The sequence below is a fragment of the Myotis brandtii genome, unplaced genomic scaffold (assembly GCF_000412655.1).
Source record: "Myotis brandtii unplaced genomic scaffold, ASM41265v1 scaffold187, whole genome shotgun sequence".
NCBI lineage: Eukaryota > Metazoa > Chordata > Mammalia > Chiroptera > Vespertilionidae > Myotis > Myotis brandtii.
Window position 1 is genome coordinate 4,779,695 of NW_005356944.1, and position 19,412 is coordinate 4,799,106.

Below are 19,412 nucleotides of genomic sequence, written 5' to 3' on the forward strand. Positions count from 1 at the left end.
TTTTCTTTTAAAATATATTTTTATTGATTTCAGAGAGGAAGGGAGAGGGAGAGAGAAAAAACATCAATGATGAGAGAGAATCATTGATCAGATGCCTCCTGCACACCCCCACCGCGGATCGAGCCCGCAACCCAGGCAAGTGCTCTTGCCCGGAATCAAACCTGCAACTTGTTAGTCCGCAGGCCGACACTCTATCCACTGAGCCAAACCAGCTAGGGCCGTAAGTTTGACATGCTTGTTCTAGAGCTTGAGAAGTTTGGCGGCAAAGAAACCAATTTTGCTTTGTGAACCCTAGAATCTTCCAAGCTTATTTGAACATGGAATCCTTTTATCAAGAATACCTATTAACATTCTGCAGAGTGAGTGGTCTCCAGAACATGACCTGGATTTAGAATAATTGATTCTAGGAGAAGATGTGTTCCCTTAACAATGTGTGCAGCTAGGATTGTTATGCTGTCATTTAGCATAATAGGTAACTATTGAAAACTTCTTAAGACTTTAGTCCAGGGATGGGGAACGTCCAGCCCGCAGGCCATAGAAGGCCCGTGAAATCATTTGGTCTGGCCCTGCCAAGGCATCAGGGGTCAGTTACTTAAATGTTTGACCAGATACAGTGGGCTAATTTTTAAGTTGATAATTGTGTATGGCCCACAAATGATGTCATAAATATCCAAATGGCCCTTGGCATAAAAAAATGTTCTCTACCTCTGCTTTAGTCTTTTTACTTTATATTCTAGTACAATCTATGTAATTGAGTATCTTCATTTATTTATTGGATAAATTTTAACCTATCCTAATTTAACAGGCCAGGAACATTTTCAGGCACCGGGAAAACAAAGAACGTGACAATTATAATGAAAAATTATAAAATTATATAATGAAACAGTTCATCTAAACAAACTGCTGGTGTGGACTTCTGCACCGTACGAAGGTCCAGATGCCCCACTCATCTTTGCTGGGCTGTCTACTGAGCCTGCCTTGCTGTAGAGCAGTGGTTCTCAACCTTCTGGCCCTTTAAATACAGTTCCTCATGTTGTGACCCAACCATAAAATTATTTTCGTTGCTACTTCATAACTGTAATGTTGCTACTGTTATGAATCGTAATGTAAATATCTGATATGCAGGATGGTCTTAGGCGACCCCTGTGAAAGGGTCGTTCGACCACCAAAGGGGTCGCGACCCACAGGTTGAGAACCGCTACTCTAGGGTGTCACAGCGGACTTGAGTGTAGTCTTCTGCTTCTCAGGGAAGGTCATCTGGAGTTCAGGCCCAGCTCCCTTTGTGAGCCAATGATCACAGGAAGGAAGCAGCTGTGTTCTTAGCACAACACAGTCTGGGTCACTGTCCTTAGGAAATAGCATCAAAACTATGTGAATAGGTCATTCACAACAACACGGATGGACCTAGAGGGTATCATGCTGAGCGAAATGAGTCAGACAGAGAAAGCCCAATACCATAGGATTTTACTTACATGTGGAATCTGAAGAACAAAACAAACAAACAAAATAGAAAGAGACTCACAGATACAGAGAACAGACTGATGGCTGCCAGAGGGGAGGGACTGGGTGAAAAAGGTGAAGGGATTAAGAAGTACAAATTTGTAGTTACAGAATAGTCATGGGGATGTAGCATAGGAAATATAGGCAATATGGGTATTTGAATTATCAGGGGGATGACTTTGTAAAGTATATAATTGACTAACCACTATACCATACACCTGAAACTAGTATATAATAACATTGAATGTCAACTATAATCCTATATAATAAAGAGCTAATATACTAATTACACCAAACAGCAGAACGACCATCCAGATGACCTTCCAGATGAAGCTGGGCTGCACGGGCCAAGGCAGCCAGGGTCTGCGAGGGCCGCCGAGCCCTTGCATGAATTTCGTGCATCAGGCCTCTAGTTGAAAAGTAAAAATTAAAAAAAAATTATGAGAATAAAATGAAAACAAATGATGTGAATAGGGGGGTCTGTGTAGCAAAACATCCTCAAGGTTCATCCATGTTGTAGTATGTGACAAGATTTCCTTCCTTGTGAAGTCTGAATAATATTCCATCGTATGTGTACACCACTTTTTAAAACCCATTCATAATTTGATGGATATTTGGGTTTCTTCTCTTGGTTATTGTAAAAAGACTTTAAAAAATGATGCATAGTTTCTATCATAGGCTAGTAATATAGTTCACTTAACAGCCCTTCTACTGATGGATTTATAGGTGACTTCTGCTGTCCCCTACCATAAACATCTGATGAATGACTTTCACATAAATCATTGCTTATGGCTCTGATTACTCCCTTAGAATAAATTCCTGGAATAGAATTACTGGATCAAAAGGAGTGCACATGTTTAAGGCTTTTGGCACATGTTATCAAACTACCTTTCATAAGTGTATGAACAGTGTAGGAGGGAACCCATTTCTCCACACTCTTGCCAATGTTGAGTATTGTCATTAAAAAGCAAAACAACAGAAGACCTTTGCCAATTTGATAGTTGAAAATGGTTTCATATTATTGTTTTAATGTGATCACCAGCAGAGAAGTTGAACTTTGTTTTTTCATGTGTTTATTAGCTATTTGTGGTGTGTGTGTGTGTGTGTGTGTGTGTGTGTGTGTGTGTGTGTAGAATCTATTCATATCTGTTGTCCATTTTCTGCGAGGGTACTTTATATCTTGTCAATTTTAAGACCTCTTTATAGAGTCATAATATTCAGTCTTTATCATGTTGCAAGTATTTTCCCCAATTTATTATTTGCCTTTAAAATTTTATGGTGTTTTTTGACACCTGACATTTAATATAGTCAAATCAATGAATCTTTTCCTTTATGGTCTCATTCCTCTGTGCATTATGGATAAGACTGGCAAAATATTAGGTAAGGCAAATCTACTTTTCCCTGCTTCCTGCTCCAAATAAAAAGATAAATGAAGTTGTAGACAGATTAGGTCAGTGCAGAACATTATATACTTTATACTGTATCATCTACTTATTTCCTCATTCAAAAATATTTATTGAGTGACCCCCCCCCCATGTTCTAGGCACTGTATTAGACACTGGATTGCACAATATGCACCTGGATTGCCTGAATGTGATGCCCATACATGATGGATTTTCACAGACCATCCCGATTTCAAATATTCCATTCCATTGTCAGTCTTAGGTGTCAGACTACCTCTTCTGAAACTGGCTTTCGAATGTATGGATGTATTATCCTTATATATTTTATACTGTATCATTCACTTATTTGCTCATTCAAAAATATTTATTGAGTGTCCCCCCTCATGTTCTAGGCACTGTTTTAGACACTGGATTGCACAGTATGCACCTGGATTGCCTGAATGTGATGCCCATACATGATAGATTTTCACATACCATCCCAATTTCAAATATTCCACTCCATTGTCAGTCTTAGGTGTCACACTACTTGTTCTGAAACTGGCTTTCGAATGTATGGATGTATTATCCTTCGGTAACGTGCTTACTGGGGATCCTTCTTTGCCTGCCTACACCTGGGCCCCGAAGGCAAGTCCATCATCCAGAATGCAGCTGCAAGGGCCAAGGTCCTGCGGCAGTGGAAGCTGTGACCGTAAGGCGAGCATTGCTCCTGCTGGTTCTAAGAGGGAGCAGCATCAGTTTGGGGAACCCAGTGGACTAGCCACGCCCCGTCCTCTGTCCCTGGACCATACAGTTCAAGCTGGCACAGTCGTTTAGCCTTTCTAAGCTACCCAGCAAGTCAGAGCCCGATAGGACCCTTTCAGCAATAGGCTTCCTTACACTGTTGCCATTGGAGAGGGCCAGAAGGAAGGAGCTGCAAACACGTTTAAGAGACCCTTCCCAGCAGCAACCAGCCGCAGACAACACAGTGTGAGCACCGATCCTGAGGTGGGGTGGATACCCGAGTTAGGGGTCCCGAAAACTCTCCATGTGATGTGTCCCTGCCTCCTCGGCCTGCGGGACTACTCATAACACTGATTGGTAACTGTTAGAGCCCCACGTGGGAGTATGATGCCTCCACTGGATTTGGCTTCAGCCCTTTTTACAGGGCCAGGAAATGGATTTTTAAAAATCACAACTGGTCAGCTGCCCATTCCTGAAGTGCCCTCCCCTGGGGTTTTAGAATTCAAAACAAATATTAATAGTCGCTTTGTGGAGAAGGCAGTCGAGGCAGACGGATCCGTACCAGCCTGTGCATGTGGCTGGTGGGTATCAGGGTGACTTGCAGTATATTTTGGTTTTATCTGCAGCTGGATGCCAGCTGGATTATGAGACAGTATAAATTCAGAGCCTTCTATTCAGAAAACCCATTCAGCTGGTCGTCTTGGACACACTTATAAGTCTCTCGGGGGACAGTGGGGTCACAAACTCAGAGAGAGAATGACCTGCAACTGTGCTCTTGGGGAGAACGCTGTTCTGCTGGAAATGTTTTATGGCTTCTCTGTCCAGCACTTTAGCCACTGGCCACATGTGGCTACCGAGCACTTAAAATGGGCCTCACGTGACTGAGCAACTGAATTTTAAATTTTGTTTAATTTTTGTTCATTTAAATTAATAGTCACCCATGGCTAGTGGATAGCATATTGCACAGTGCAGATCTGTAAAGTACTACATGTATGTTTTCAAACTTTTTGACCATAACTCACTGTGAGACGCATACTTTATATTGTGCCTCAGCACAGACGCACATGTATGTGAGCACATGCACATACATGCAGCGCCAAAGTTTCTCCACACAATGCTCAGTCTTACTACAGGCAGTGCCCACAGGTACTTTCTGTTTGATTCTGTCCTGTTTCATTTTTAAAGGTGCAGGTTGTGACTTGATAAATTGCTTTCATGACTCACACATGGGCTGTAACCCCCAGTTTGAAGAACGTTGCCTTGTACTATCTGCTCCCCACCTCCAGCCATTTCCTCGACCTCATCTGCTGTTTCTGCATCTGGCCTCGTTGCTGGGTCTTTGCATTTTCTGTGTGCTTTCCCTATATCATCTCTTGCCTGCATTTTTTACATTCTCGGGTTTCTGCTCAAATGCTCGCCAGAAATTTCCTCCTACTCTAACCGTCCTACTTTAGGGAGCTCCCCATCTGTCTTATCCTGCCTTGCTTTTCTCTATGGCAACGTTCACCACCTGACATGTACTATTTGTTTATTGTCTGCTTTCTCAGCTCCTTGAAGGCAGGGGCTGTTTTGTTTATTGGAATAAACCAGCATCCAAACTAGGAGTTCAGTAAATATTTGTTGAATAAATGAACTGACATGGCCTGTGACCTTTCTCGGAATTTTCGTCATGGCTTCATATGACGAGTGGCTCGTGGAACCTTTCCTTCATTACTTAGAGATACTGAGTCCACACCAGTGGCCCGGCTCGTGCTCTGGGCACTGGGGGTAGATGTGCTAGAGGAGAAGGTGGACACGTCTCTGTCCCATTGGAAATTTTAATTGGCTTTTGGGCCTCTGCAGTAGATGGGTCCAAGAATGTTGTGCTGGAGGTTGTCTGGGTTGGTGCTCAGCGATGAAAGGATTCATGGGGAGAGTTTGTATTTTTTCAAAAGTATAAGCAGCCCTTAGTAGGCCTGCAGAGGGGTGGGGACAGCATTGCATGGAGATCCAGGAAAATAATGGCAAACGGAATTTTACATGAAGCCCCGGGGAACTGCCCCATGCCCCGTCTGAGCTTCTATTGTAGACTCTCTGAGAGTCTGAGACTAGAATTCAGGTCTCTTATCTTCCATGCCAGGAGCTTGCCCTATATCCTTGATGGTTTTCTCTTACATTTGCCTCTCAACATAGAAATAAAAATGGGCAACCTAAAAATTTTATTATTGCTTCAGTGCTGAGCGGCAAGCTTTGTGAGAACTGAGTAATGTTTGGTGCATAGCTATCTAATTGTAATCATACCTTGAAATTTTCATTAGCCCATCTTTATACTTGATGGTTTCTGCTTACACTACGGATATGTTGGTGGTTCTTGAATCCATTTTGGAGGCGCAAAGTGTTTCTATTCTCAGTCTGTTTTCCCTCATCTTTTCAGATTTATTATTCCTTAGACTTTTCCCCTCTCCTTCCTTAGAGAGTCATTGGGATGGTGCTATTTTTTTCTCCTTTGTTAAGTGTACAATTAAATAGAATTTGTTGAATGGCTTTTTTTTTTTTTTTACAGCAGGAGAAGGCAATTGAGGCAGGCTGATCCTTCAAAGAGAACGTATTATAATATTAAACCTCCATGTAATAAAATTGGAGCTGGGCCAATACGTCCAAAACATCTGAGCAATCTCTTTATATCGTACACTCGAGCATTTAGCTGCATAAATCTTACAGTGCATTGCCTGACAGTATTGTGATAAATATTCCCCAGTGATTAAATCATTTTACGATCTCATGTACAGAAAAAGCATCCGCAAAGCTACTCCCCACTCATCCAACTCAAATGGTAAGACTCTTAATTTACATCTCAGAAACCTTTTACTAATTTTAGTGGAGCTGTTCTTATAGAGGTCATGTGGATTTTCATACAACAGTGTTTTAACTAAGAAATAATTTTAAAAAAAATGAGCCCTAACCGGTTTGGCTCAGTGGATAATGTTTTAACTAAGAAATAATTTTTTAAAAAAAAATATGGGCCCTAACCGGTTTGGCTCAGTGGATAGAGTGTCGGCCTGCGGACTGAGGGGTCCTGGGTTCGATTCTGGTCAAGGGCATGTACCTTGGTTGCGGGCACATCCCCAGTGGGGGTTGTGCAGGAGGCAGCTGATCAATGTTTCTCTCTCATCCATGTTTCTAACTCTCTATCCCTCTCCCTTCCTCTCTGTAAAAAAATCAATAAAATATAAAAAAAAATGGAACGCTTCATGAATTTGTGTGCCATCCTTGCCCAGGGGCCATGCTAATCTTCTCTATATTATTCCAATTTTAGTATATATGCTGCTGAAGCGAGCACAAGAAATACCTTTTTAGGGAGAGATGGAGGGAGTGGGATTTGAGCTACCCTGCAGGGAAAAAACCAGAAACCGGATCCTGAAGTGATAGAGAAGCTCTGTCTCATGGTTGCAGTTAATAAATATTTACAGCGAAGACTTGAGCTGCAACTCTGCAGTTTTTTTTAGCTGAAACGTTTCATAACCACGAACTATTTGATGAGCTCATGGAGCAGCACCTGGCGCAGTGTGCAGCAGGCTGACACCCCGCTCCTGTGAGTTAGGGGTGTGCTCTCTGCAGGCGTCACGGGTCTCCACCGAGTCAGTGCAGTGGTCTCAGCTGGGATTTTGACTGTTCTCCACTGGTGGGACTCACGGGAGTATAACAGGGGCCCCTCCAGCCCTGAGGAATGACTGTTGATTTGCAGCCCCAAACGCAGCCCAAGCTGATGGTTTGTTTTAAATAATGGATAGTTAGCTCTGCAAACAAATGAGCCAGAGCCTGCTGACTGCCAAAGCCCCTCCGGAGGCGCATGGAGAGTGCTTGGGGAGGGCCGTTAACTCCCTCTGTGGACATGATGGGCACAGAAAGCCCCTCCTCCCACTCGGGACTGTGCCCCTGGAAGTATTGACTCAGTGGCTGACTAGGAGAAAGGGAAGACACGGGGTGTGGGCAGAGGGGCTGGGGACCAGATCTGAGAGGAAAGCCCAGCTGGTAGGGAGGTGGTGTCCTAACACAGGGGCTTTTAAACTGCTAGAATCATAGGATTTCTTGCTACTCCCAGTGTGGGCTGTGGACCAGTAGCAATAGCATCATCTTGAAACTTGTTAGGAACGCGAAGTCCTAGGCCCTACCTCAGACTTACGGATTCAGGATCTGCATTATCGCGAGATCTCCAGGTGACTCGTGTGCACATTCAAGTTTGAGAAATACTGACTGAACGCCATTATTTTAATACATTTACAGACCCTTGGTCAAACATTAAAGGTTAGTGATTTATAGAGCAGATTAGTAAGTCACTCAAGTACAAGCTGGTTTTCAGCACGCTATCCATGTTTTAGGGGAGGAAGGGTTGATAACAATAATAATGTGAAGTTAGCCGGGAATGGAATTGGTGGGAATTTTAATGTGGTTTTGACCATCATACACCATCGCCAATATGGTTCAGTAGATGTGAGGTGGGGTCTGATACTTTGCATTTCTAACAAGTTCCTAGTGCTGCTGCTGAACAGGGGACCACACTTTGAGATCCACACTCTTTTAAAAAAATTGTTTTTAAAAATTGATTTTAGAAAGAGATAGAAATATCAACGGTGAGAGAGAATCCTTGATCGGCTGCTTCCTGCATGCCCCTCACTGGGGATCAAATCTGCAACCCAGGCATGTACCCTGACCAGGAATTAAACTGTGATCTCCTGGTTCATAGGTTGACACTCAACCACTGAGCAACACAGGCCAGACCGAGATTCACACTCTTCAAATGTAATTCTGATCACAGTGATGGTATGACATTTGTCCATGCAATCCCTGCCCTGTGAAGTACGTGTTCCAGAGCTAAGCGTGGCCACCTCTCCTGCCCGCTCTCACCATGCCTCTTGTACTACGGATTCCCAGAGTGTCATCCGGATCCACCTATACCTGCTGATTCCCAGGACCCACCCTTTTGATTTTCTGAGTCAGAATCCCTGAGAGTGGGGTACAGGATGGTCCATAGCATCCCCGGGTGACCCTTCGTCACACATATGATAAACAGCCATTGCCCTGTGTGCTTCCTCCAAATGCATTGCATCCTTAGTTTCCAGGGTGTGTTTTGCCCTTTTCTTGCCCTCTGTCACTTTGCTTGGACCACTTAGGAATGCCCTCCCACACCAGCTTGCCTGCTAGGATTCTTGCCTCCTTCCACGTCTGCCTCAGAAGCTCCATCCACCTTGAGACTTTTCTTCCCCACTCCCACCCCCCAGCTGGATGTGATCCCTAAACATGCGTTTCTTTTAAAATAAGCTTTAAAACATGAGATACCAGTCCTTATATTTTGATCAGTTATAATACACCCTTTTCAACCTCCCTAGACCCCCTCCTCTTTCTGAGTTAAATTTATAGTATATGACACATGTGGCTTATTGTGAGATGGAGGTCAGTGGACGTTGTCATTAAAAACAAGGAAAAGCTTATGGCTCCGCAAAGTTGTTTGGTGTTGAAAAGCCCAATGGTACATTGCACAAACAACACTGTCCCTCTGGCTACTATGTATGTGATTATGGCCCCTACTCAATGTAGGCTCCTGGACTGCTGAGACTGTCTTATTTTCATTAATCTGGTCACCCATGTACCTGGCTTATAGTAAGTGCTCAATAAATATTAGCTGAATGACATAAATGTGATTCATTTATCCTGGGTAAAGTTGGCACCATTCCTTTTCTGGTTTGGTCTTTTATTACATGTGGAAGTACATACCCTGCTCTGGATGCTGATGAGAAGGGCATACAGAAGGGATTCAAGCAGGATAAGGATGATCTTCATTCAAGCTTTAAATACACAGTGCCCTTAGGAGCCACCCACAGCCAGCCTGCTTTTGCAGAATCCTGGATGTCTGTGGGACTCAGGATGGGGAAGGGGTTGGGGAAGTGCTTCCCTCCTGGACTCTGTGCAGGGTGTGGGGAAGCTTAAACCCCTCTAGTCCAGAGACCTTGGGTCTCCAGTATCTCTGTATATCCAGCACTTAGAATAGAAAGCGGGCAGGGAGTCAGTGCTTGTTGAATGAATGAATGAATGAATGAATGAAATCTTGGCTTTGAGTCCCGTCCAGGTATCAAATCTTGACCTCTTTATATCTCATTTGCATCCTGTGTAGGGTAGGGATGTTAATATGTGATCTAATTTTATCTCAAGGAAATTTTGGGAGCCTAGGAGGAATTAATGAACCCAAGGGCACTTTTTAAAGTGTTCATAGGTCTTATTATCTAGAGCAGAGAGAATCTTTTCTGTTTCTTACAAAATAGCTCTTCTTGGTCCTCAATGTCTATTGTAAAGATGTGTCACTTAGGGGACTCTTGGTTCTCTTGGTTGGCCCATTCTCTGCTGATTTTCTCTCTGAATTTGCAGCAAAAGAAGTGCAGGTGTTGAAAGTGTTTCTCTGTCACTATGGTGCATCAGGGGATCTTCCTGCTAATACTTGTTTCTCTAACAGCTATATTTTGTGCTTTGTACTGTAGCTTTCATAGAAGAAACTTCGGGCGTATATGAATAATTTGTTGTGGCATTTCCTTTTGGAATATAAGATTTGAAATGGGATGACTATATAGGAAAGACATCAGTTGCAGTAGCAAGAGTGGGAGGAAGACAACATTTGAACTTGAGTCACTTGAGTTCAAGTCCTGATTCTGCCCCTCATTTGTAGTATGTGTGATCTTGGACATTTTTTGGGTAATACTTTATTATAGAGGATTTCAAATATACACAAAATATGAGGGATGGTATAATGAACCCATCATTTATTAACGAATGCCCAATTTGTTTCAACAGTAGCACCCTCTGTTACTCTTCCCCAATACCATTTTAAATAAAATCCAAGACGTCATATTGTTTTCATTCATAGATATTTCAACATGAATCTGTAAAAGATAGGAAGTTTTTAAAAACAACCAAGATATCACTATCACATCTGAGTAAATTAATATTTTTTTAATATCAGATTTCTGGGTACATTCCCAATAGAATAAAAATGTTATACATTTTCTTTTTGTTTTTACAGTTTGAATCAGGGTCCAAATAAGGGCCACATCTTGCGATTTATAAAAATGTCTTAAGTTTCTTTTGATCGATCGGTGCTTTATCTCTATTTTTTTCACATAAAAGTGCAAAGAAAAGGAAACTAGGTGGTTTGTCTTACAGGATTTCTCAGCTTGGATTTTGCTGATAGTGTCTTTGTGTTGTATTTTCTGTAAATTAGAGGTATGGTCAGATTTAGGTTAGGTTTTTGGATTTGGTTTTGGTTTCTGATCTTGGGCATGTGATTTGTTGTGTCTGACCTCTGTGAAATGGGGTACATGTTGCCCATCTCATAGCTGTTACAGAATTTAGAAAGAAAAGGTCCAGGGAAGGACCACATACACAGCATAGAAAAAGTGGTTGTCGTTATGATAGGATTATACATTTTTATTAGTGTTTGGGGAGTTGGATCGAAGAGAAGCTGTTTCCTCTCACACTGATCAGACTTAATATTGCAGGTTGGTATTGTGTCAGAAGGCTGAGCCTCAGATGGCCTTGAGTGTGAATTTCTGCTCTCCCACTTACTCATTTTCAGATCTGGGTAAAGTACTTAAACTCTCTGAGCTTTCCTCATTCTCTCAAAAGCGGCTAATAACACCTATCTTCCAAGTAGTGGGAAATAGAGATGATGGTTGTAAAGAGCCTTGAATATGAGCTCATCATGGGCAGAAATTTTGATACCCGAGTTCTGATTCGGGGTTTGGGGGCCCTTAGGGAGTGAAGAGATGCTGGATGTGACTGTGAATGAGCAAGGGAGCAGGTGCTATGGGCTGAGGATGTAGCTAAAATTCTTGTATTTTAGACATATTTGAGGATAAAATATTCTAGAATATGATTAAAAGAAGAAACAAGAATAAACCCTTTGGGTGCTGGGCTCGATTGCATCTAGCGGCGTACAGATGTGAGAATGTGGATGGAAACATGCATTTATTTCCACATGATCAGGGGAAAGGCTGGAATTCTGTTTCATTCTGCACCAAATGTCATATTCATACGGGTGGAGAAATCCAGCAAGACAACACCCTGGCCAAATGGTCAAAGGGGACAGCACCAGTAAGGAGGTGTAGCGACGTGTACCCCCTCTTCTGATGCACTGAGAAGGGCAAACATCACATCTGGGGGATTTTCACTAAAAATGCACAACCTCACTCGATCATGAAAAAATACCAGACAAACCCAAACTGAGGGACATCCTACAAAATACCTGACCGGGTCTCTTTGCAGATGTCAAGAGGGAAGTGTCTCGTTGACTTGAGAACGAACTGCAGGATTGGGTCCTGCAGGAGCAAAGGAACATCAGAGGCAAGGCTGGCAGCTTTCAAAGAAGGTCTGTGGAGTAGCTGATAGTTCGTATCGTGGTTGTGTAAGAGAAAGCTGGCTGGAGGGTACTGAACTCTCTGTAGCGTTCGTGTAATTTTCAGTAAGTCTAAAAAAATTTCAAAAGTCAAAAACGTGATACTGGGCTACATGGCAGCTTTTGTGAACTGTACTGTTTTATAGGAAGGGGAGGGGCCTTTATTTGTGGCATATAAACCTAGGAGCTAGAAACACTCATTTACGCTTGAGCTAAAGCGGTCAAGTTACATCTTGACGGATGCAGTCCCTGACTACCAGTGAGAGCAAGGTGTATTAGCTCTGAGATTTCCCGGCGGCCATCCTGGCGTGCAGGTGGTTGGGTACCTGGGGCTGGCGGGGTTTTGGCTGTACCACTTTTCACTTGGCCCATTTGACAGGGCTGATTGGCTAACAGTGACGATTGCCTCCTTACACTGGGCACCTGTTATACGCGAGAAGCTGAGTGCTAAGTGCTTATCGTCATTAATCCTCGTCATTAATCCTCGTGGCATCCTTGAGAGGCAGGTAATGGCTCCTCCACCCATTTTTATGATGTAGCTCAGAGACTCATCGGCCTAGGTAGGATCACTCAGCTGGAGTGGGAATCTGACTCCAAAGCTCAGATTCGGGCAGCTGTACCACTCTGCTGTCCTTTCCTCTTACTGGGTGCTCCCCTGACCATCTGACGCCTGTGCTCCCCTGTGGGCCTCCAGACCTGGCCCCTCCATCATCATTTCTGCATTAAAAAAGAGGAATAAGAGATACTTTTTATCCCCGTTATCTGTTTATGCACAGGACTGTCTCTATAGATTTATTTTGTGTATATATATATATATATATTTTAAATATATTTCTTTATTGATTTCAGAGAAGAAGGGAGAAGGAGAGAGAGAGATAGAAACATCAATGATGAGAGAGAATCATTGATTGGCTGCCTCCTGCACGCCCCACACTGGGGATTGAGCCTGCAACTCAGGCATGTGCCCTTGGCCGGAACCAAACCTGGGACTCTTCAGTCCACAGGCTGACGCCTTATCCACTGAGCCAAGCCGGCTAGGGCTTATTTTGTATATTTCATATAAATGGAGTCATACAATATGTTGACCTTATTTCACTTAGCGTAAGATTTTCAAGGTTCATCCATAATGTAGCATGCATCAGAATTTCATGCCTTTTTATTGCCTAGAACATCCTACTGTATGTATATAGAACATTTTGTTTATCCATTTAACCATCCTTGGACATTTGGGTTGTTTCCACCTTTGGCTGTTGTGAACAGTGGGGCTATGAACATTCATATTTAAGTATTTGAATATCTGTTCTCAATACACTCAGGCATATCTGTAGGAATGGAATTGCTGGGTCAAACAGTAATTCCATGTCTCACTTTTTGAGGAACATCAGACTATTGGAGGCTTGGACCAGGTGGCTGGGCCATTTTTCATCACCACCAGCAATGCACAAGGGTTCCAATTTTCTTGCACCCTTACCAATAGTTGATATTGCTTGGTTTTTTTTTTCCTAGCTACCCTAGTAGATGTGAAGTGGTATTTCGTTATGGTTTTGATTTGCATTTCCCTAATGGTTAATGATATTGAACATCTTTTCATGTGCTTTTTGGCTGTTTCTATAACTTTGGAGGATGTCTGTTCAAGTCCTTGCACATTTTTCATCGGGGTGTTGGTTTTGTTGTTGTTGAGTTTCCCACTCTCTCTGGAATCTACTCTCATTGAGTTTTTATTCTTATCAGTCCACAAGTTTACCAATGGCTTCCTACTTTGTCAAATCCAGTGGTCCATTTGGTTTGAAAGAAGTTTCTTTTTTAATATATTTTTATTGATTTTTTTACAGAGAGGAAGGGATAGGGACAGAGAGTTAGAAACATCAATGAGAGAGAAACATCGATCAGCTGCCTCCTGCACACCCCCTACCGGGGATGTGCCCGCAACCAAGGTACATGCCCTTGGCTGGAATCGAACCCGGGACCCTTCAGTCCACAGGCCGACGCTCTACCCACTGAGCCAAACCGGTCAGGGCAGGGATTGTATTCTTAATCTTGGCATATCGGGAGGATGCTCTAACCAGCTGAGCTAGCTGGCCAGGGCCCAGTGATCCATTTTTATTTCTTATTTTATTGCCCTCATGGCAGCATTTAAGGAAGGATCACTTCTTCCTTCTTGAGATGCTTTCTTCGCTTGGCTTCCCAGATACCATTATTTCTTCATTTTTTTCAGCAACCATTGCTGATTCCTCCACATCTTCCTGACCTCTAAACATTAAACTTCCTCAGAGCTCAGAATTCAGACCTCTTCTTTTTCTATTTCCACTTCCCTGGGTGACTCCATCCTTCAGGCCAGAAATCTTGGAGTTGTCCTTGACCTCTTTTTTTCCTCATGCACCTGGTTCTACCTTCATTATATCTCCAGATTCTGATCATGTCTCACAACCTTCATTTCAGTCCCCCTGATCCAAAGCACCATCATTTGTCTGCTGGAAGTTTGAAGTTGTCTACTAATTGGTCTCCCTGCTTCTACCCTTGCCTCCATCATCTATTCTGTGTAAAACACAACAGCAAGAGAGATGTTAAATTATGAGCTTGATCATCTTACAGCTCTGCTCTGAAACATCTAATTGCATCTTATTTCACTCCAGGTTTGAGCCAAAATAGCTATTTGATTTAGCTCTGGCTTCCTCTCCCATCTTGTCTCCTATCACTCCCCCCTTTGCTTATACCACTCCAGCCGACACTAAACTCTTCACTGTACCCAATACCTGTCAAACACACGCCTACCACAGGGCCTTTGCACATACTGCTTCCTCTGCCCTGAGTGCTCTTCCTCCTGAAAGCCACATGGCTTTCTCCCTTCAGTCTCTGCTCAAATGTCACTTTGTCAATGAGGTCTCTGCTGGCCTCTCTCTATAAAAAAACACCACACCCAATATTCTCCCTTTTCTGATATCTCTCTGCTTAATTTTTCTCCTTAGCACTTATTTATTGCTTGATATCCCCTATTAGAATGTCAACTCCATGCAAGCAAGAACTTTGTTTTTCATTCATTGCTGTAGTCCCAGTGTTTATAACTATGTCCAATACAGGAACATAGATATGTGGGACTTATAATATGTAATATGCTAATGTTCATTATAAATCTCTAAAAAGAGATTTTTTTGGGCCATCTCTCTCTCTCTCTCTCTCTCTCTCTCTCTCTCTCTCTCTCTCTCTGTCTGCCTTTTTTTTTCACAAGATATTTTTGGGAGTTGCTAGAACAGACTCTTATTTGTAATATGTCATGTTTGGGGAATGTAGGTGGGATGAATGTTATGTAACTGAGCCTTTTCCCCTTGATTAACAAAAAATTTCGACATGTAGGAAAATTGCACCTCTGAAAGGCCTGAACTTATCCTGAGGGTGTGCTTTGATAACTTGTTAGGTAAGATCTGGCCAATTATTTCTTCTTTGATTTTGAAAAGTGGTTTTCCATTTCCATTTATTTTTGCATAGTTTCATGTTTATAAGCAAAGTGTGCTGTAACTTGGAAGCAGTTTCTCCTAGAGCTGTTTACACCTGCCATTGCTTTGCTTAAAAATTTTTTTAAAAGAAATTGATTTCAGAGAGGAAGGAAGAGGGAGAGAGAGAAACATCTATGATGAGAGAGAATCAGCGATCGGCTGCCTCCTGCATAGCCCTTATTGGGGATCTGCAACCTGGGCATGTGCCCTGACCAGGAATCGAACGATCGGCTGCTTCCTGCATAGCCCTCATCGGGGATCTGCAATCTGGGCATGTGCCCTGACCGGGAATCGAACCGTGACCTCCTGGTTCATAGGTCAATGCTCAATCACTGAGCCACGCTGGCTGGGCCCTTGCTCTGCTTTTGTCTCAATTTCCCCAGATCTCTGCTGTGCCCTTTGGGATGTCAGCGTCCTGCAGGGTCCCATAGGCAGCTTCTGTCGTGTCATAGGATCAGACTTACCTGGACCCTGTCAGAAGCAGCTCTGAGAGAGCAGGAGGTGTTCCTGTTTTGTTTACCACTGTAGACCCAAGCACCTCGCACCATGCTGTTCACATAATGGGTGGCCAATTAGTATTTGTGGAGTGAACCTTTGAAGTAGCACCAGGGAAATCTCACTCCACTTGACCTTGTCTTGGGAAAGGTGTTTTCGAATCCAGTCCCAATGAGGTTTCATAACTGGAACTTTTCTTGTAGTCCTTTGTGGGCACAGTGATAGTGTTGTCCTCTGTCAAGCTGCTGAGATTCTGAGTGGAAAGTACCTTTCCTCCTCTATTTGTGATCTCAGCTTATAGGCATGGAAAATATGGGCATTTTTGAGAAGATTCTTTAGGTCGCTTGAATAGTTTGTGGTAAATAGATTTTAAAAATGCCATTTGGGTATTGAATTTGAAAGCCACCAAAATATATACAGCCGTGTGTATGATTGGTTCCCAGAAGAAAGTCGCTCTGACAAACTGCCCGTGTCATCTCTTGATTTTGAAAAGAATCAAGGAGTGATGTCATCTTGCAATGTCAATGGTGGGTTGGTGTTTTATTTTCTAGAAATGGTCAGAGGAAAAGCTGTGCTGTTTCTGGAAACTGGGCAAATAAAAGGTTACTTGGAAAAGCTCAAGATTTTTATCTTTCAGCCTGTTCCCTTAACCACAGAATGATATGTATGCCCTTTCCTTTTAGCTTTTCCAAGGGTGTTTCTCGGATTTGCCCAGTAAGAATTGCAGCGTATCTGGCTAATTCACTCTTGAGTGCTAATGTCTGAGTATCAGTGTCTTGACTTGTTTAAATGCAAAGGCCACCTGAGTCGGGATGGGGCAGTCATTTGCTTTCGAAAGAGGCAGTAAGACCAAAGATGAGAAAGCAAATGGGGCTGTAATTGAGATCCTGGCATTAGTCCTTTCTTTGTAGTTTTTCGTAGATTCACCATAGTTACAGTGTCGCTGTAGATCACACATCTGTCCCAGTAAGGAAAATGAAGAAACTTATAGTTGCACATGAAATAACCTAAATTTCCACAATTCTGCAGCTTTTAAAAAAATCTCTTATTTCTCCACACTTTATGGTTCTTTTTAAAAGACTCGTAGGACTAGGATGCTAAATGTCCAGTGGCTAATTATATTTATTGAGGCCTCATGATGTGCCAGAATATTAGCTAATTTGACCCCAAAGTAACCCTGAGGTAGTGTATTAGTCTATGTTCTCCAGAGAAACAGAATAGGAGATATCTGTATATCTATCTACACCTATACCTATACGTATACCTAAACCTATACCTATATCTATATGTAGAGAGATTTAGCATAAGGAATTGGCTCACACAGTTATGGAGGCTGAGAAATCCCAAGATCTGCAGTTGGCAAGCTGGATAGAGACCCAGGGAGCAGGTGGTTTAGTTCCAGTCTGAGTCCAAAGGCAGGAGAAGACCTGTGTCCTAGCTTGAAGACAATGAGGCAGAGAGAGCGAATTCTCTCTTACGCAGCCTTTTATTCTGTTCAGGCCTTCAAAGGATAGGATAAGGCCCATCCACAATGTGCAGGGCATCTTTTTTACTAAGTCCACTGATTCACATGTTAATCCCATCCAGAGACATCCTCACAGACACACCCAGCATGATGTTTAACCAGATATATGGATACCCCATGGTTCAGTCCTGAAACATTGACATGGAAAGTTGACATGAAAAATAACCATCATGGTAGGTACTGTGAGATGATGGAAAGTAGGTACAGAATGGTTAGGTAATTCTTTACTAAGTCCACTGATTCACATGTTATTCCCATCCAGAGACATCCTCACAGACACACCCAGCATGATGTTTAACCAGATATATGGATACCCCATTGGTCAGTCCTGAAACATTGACATGGAAAGTTGACATGAAAAATAACCATCATGGTAGGTACTGTGAGATGATGGAAAGTAGGTACAGAATGGTTAGGTAACTTGACCCAGGTCACACGCTGGTAATGGTGGAGGCAGAACACAAATCCAGGCAGTCTGGCTCCCCAAATCCTCACCCTTAATTGGTACCGCCAACTACTTTTCAGAGGAGGAACTGAGAAGCGGGAGGAAGGATGCGAAAGGGGGGAAGTGAAGGAGTCTGGTATCACGCCTACCCACAGCCAACTAGCTAGGGGCAGGGCTGGGATTGGAACCCAGGTCCTTTAATACCTGGCCCACCCCCCAGGAATCCTTCAACTCCAACACAGAGTATCCTCTGGAAAATGGACATTTCGCTTGTGAAAGGAAGAAGGTTTTACTTACGCACCAGAATTGTTGACTTAAGCCTCTGCGCAGTAGTCCTAGCTGTCTCGCCTTATCAGCACTAAAATTTTTTGTCTATAACATTCTAGTCCTAAAATATTCTCAGATGAGTTGGCCTGCATAAATGAGTGTGGTAATTATTTAATAACACTATGTTCCATTTGTAAAGCACGTCAACAATTTTAGAGCACTCTTATGTATATGTATTATTTTAAAAGTGGATTAGAGCTTGACAAAGTAGATTTATTCTGGGGTGGTGGCCTTTTGTGAATGTGAATGGAAAAAGGCTTTTATCTCCTCTTAGCCTAGATTAAAAAAAGAAAAAAATGACATATTGAGAAGATGCCGGAAGAGAAAAGGGTGTTTATTCAAGCAGTGTGGTCACTGGCAGGCAGTGAGAGCGAATTCTCTCTTACGCAGCCTTTTATTCTATTGATGGAGACTGAAGAGCCATGGACCAGGAGGTGTAGAGCCGCAGACACTTCTGAGCTCTGCTACTGACGAAAGAGACACACTGCATCCTCTCCGAACCCTCCCTCATTTGTAAGGGAATTACTCTTCATACCTTACAGGATGGTTGTGAGGATGAGAGTGTTTGTCCAGTGCACAGCACATAGTAAACCCTTGGTAAATAAGAACTATTACAACTTCCCACCTCCTGCTGGTAAGGCTCGCCTTTGCCAACCCCGAGAAGATGTTAGTGCATAGCACATAGTAAACCCTTGGTAAATAAGAACTATTACAACTTCCCACCTCCTGCTGGTAAGGCTCGCCTTTGCCAACCCCGAGAAGATGTTCACCCCGCTTGCTCTTTCCCACCCAGTTCCTGCATGTACAGTGATCAGATCTGACGATTTATTACCACTCTTGTCCCGTCAGTGGGTCAGCTGGGAAGTCATCCTGCTGCTCCAGGCCAGGTGTGGGTGCAGAGCACCTGCCCCTCACCCCCCCATGGTGTGCCCAGGCTGGATAAAGGGGCCTCTCCCTGGTTCCTGATTTGCATTGTATTCTGGATTCTTTCTCTGAACTCTGGTCCACTGCCACCTGCCGACCTCTCTCCCAGGCACTCTCCCCTGCGCTGTCCCTGTCCCTGTTTTTCCCCTGTTGGCTAGCTGTT

The 19,412-nt window shown here is 43.1% G+C and overlaps 1 protein-coding gene across 2 annotated transcripts in view; it reads left to right on the forward strand.

Moving 5' to 3' along the window:
• The first annotated feature begins 6,368 nt into the window (after positions 1 to 6,368).
• Positions 6,369 to 19,412, forward strand: part of KIAA1549L (KIAA1549-like ortholog) — a 175,523-nt gene continuing 162,479 nt past the window's right edge. For both annotated transcript variants that reach the window (XM_014538162.1, XM_014538163.1), the window contains exon 1: positions 6,369 to 6,435. In XM_014538162.1, coding sequence (XP_014393648.1) covers positions 6,384 to 6,435 — 52 coding nt within the window. In that variant the 5' untranslated portion in view covers positions 6,369 to 6,383. The remainder of the gene's footprint in view (positions 6,436 to 19,412) is intronic.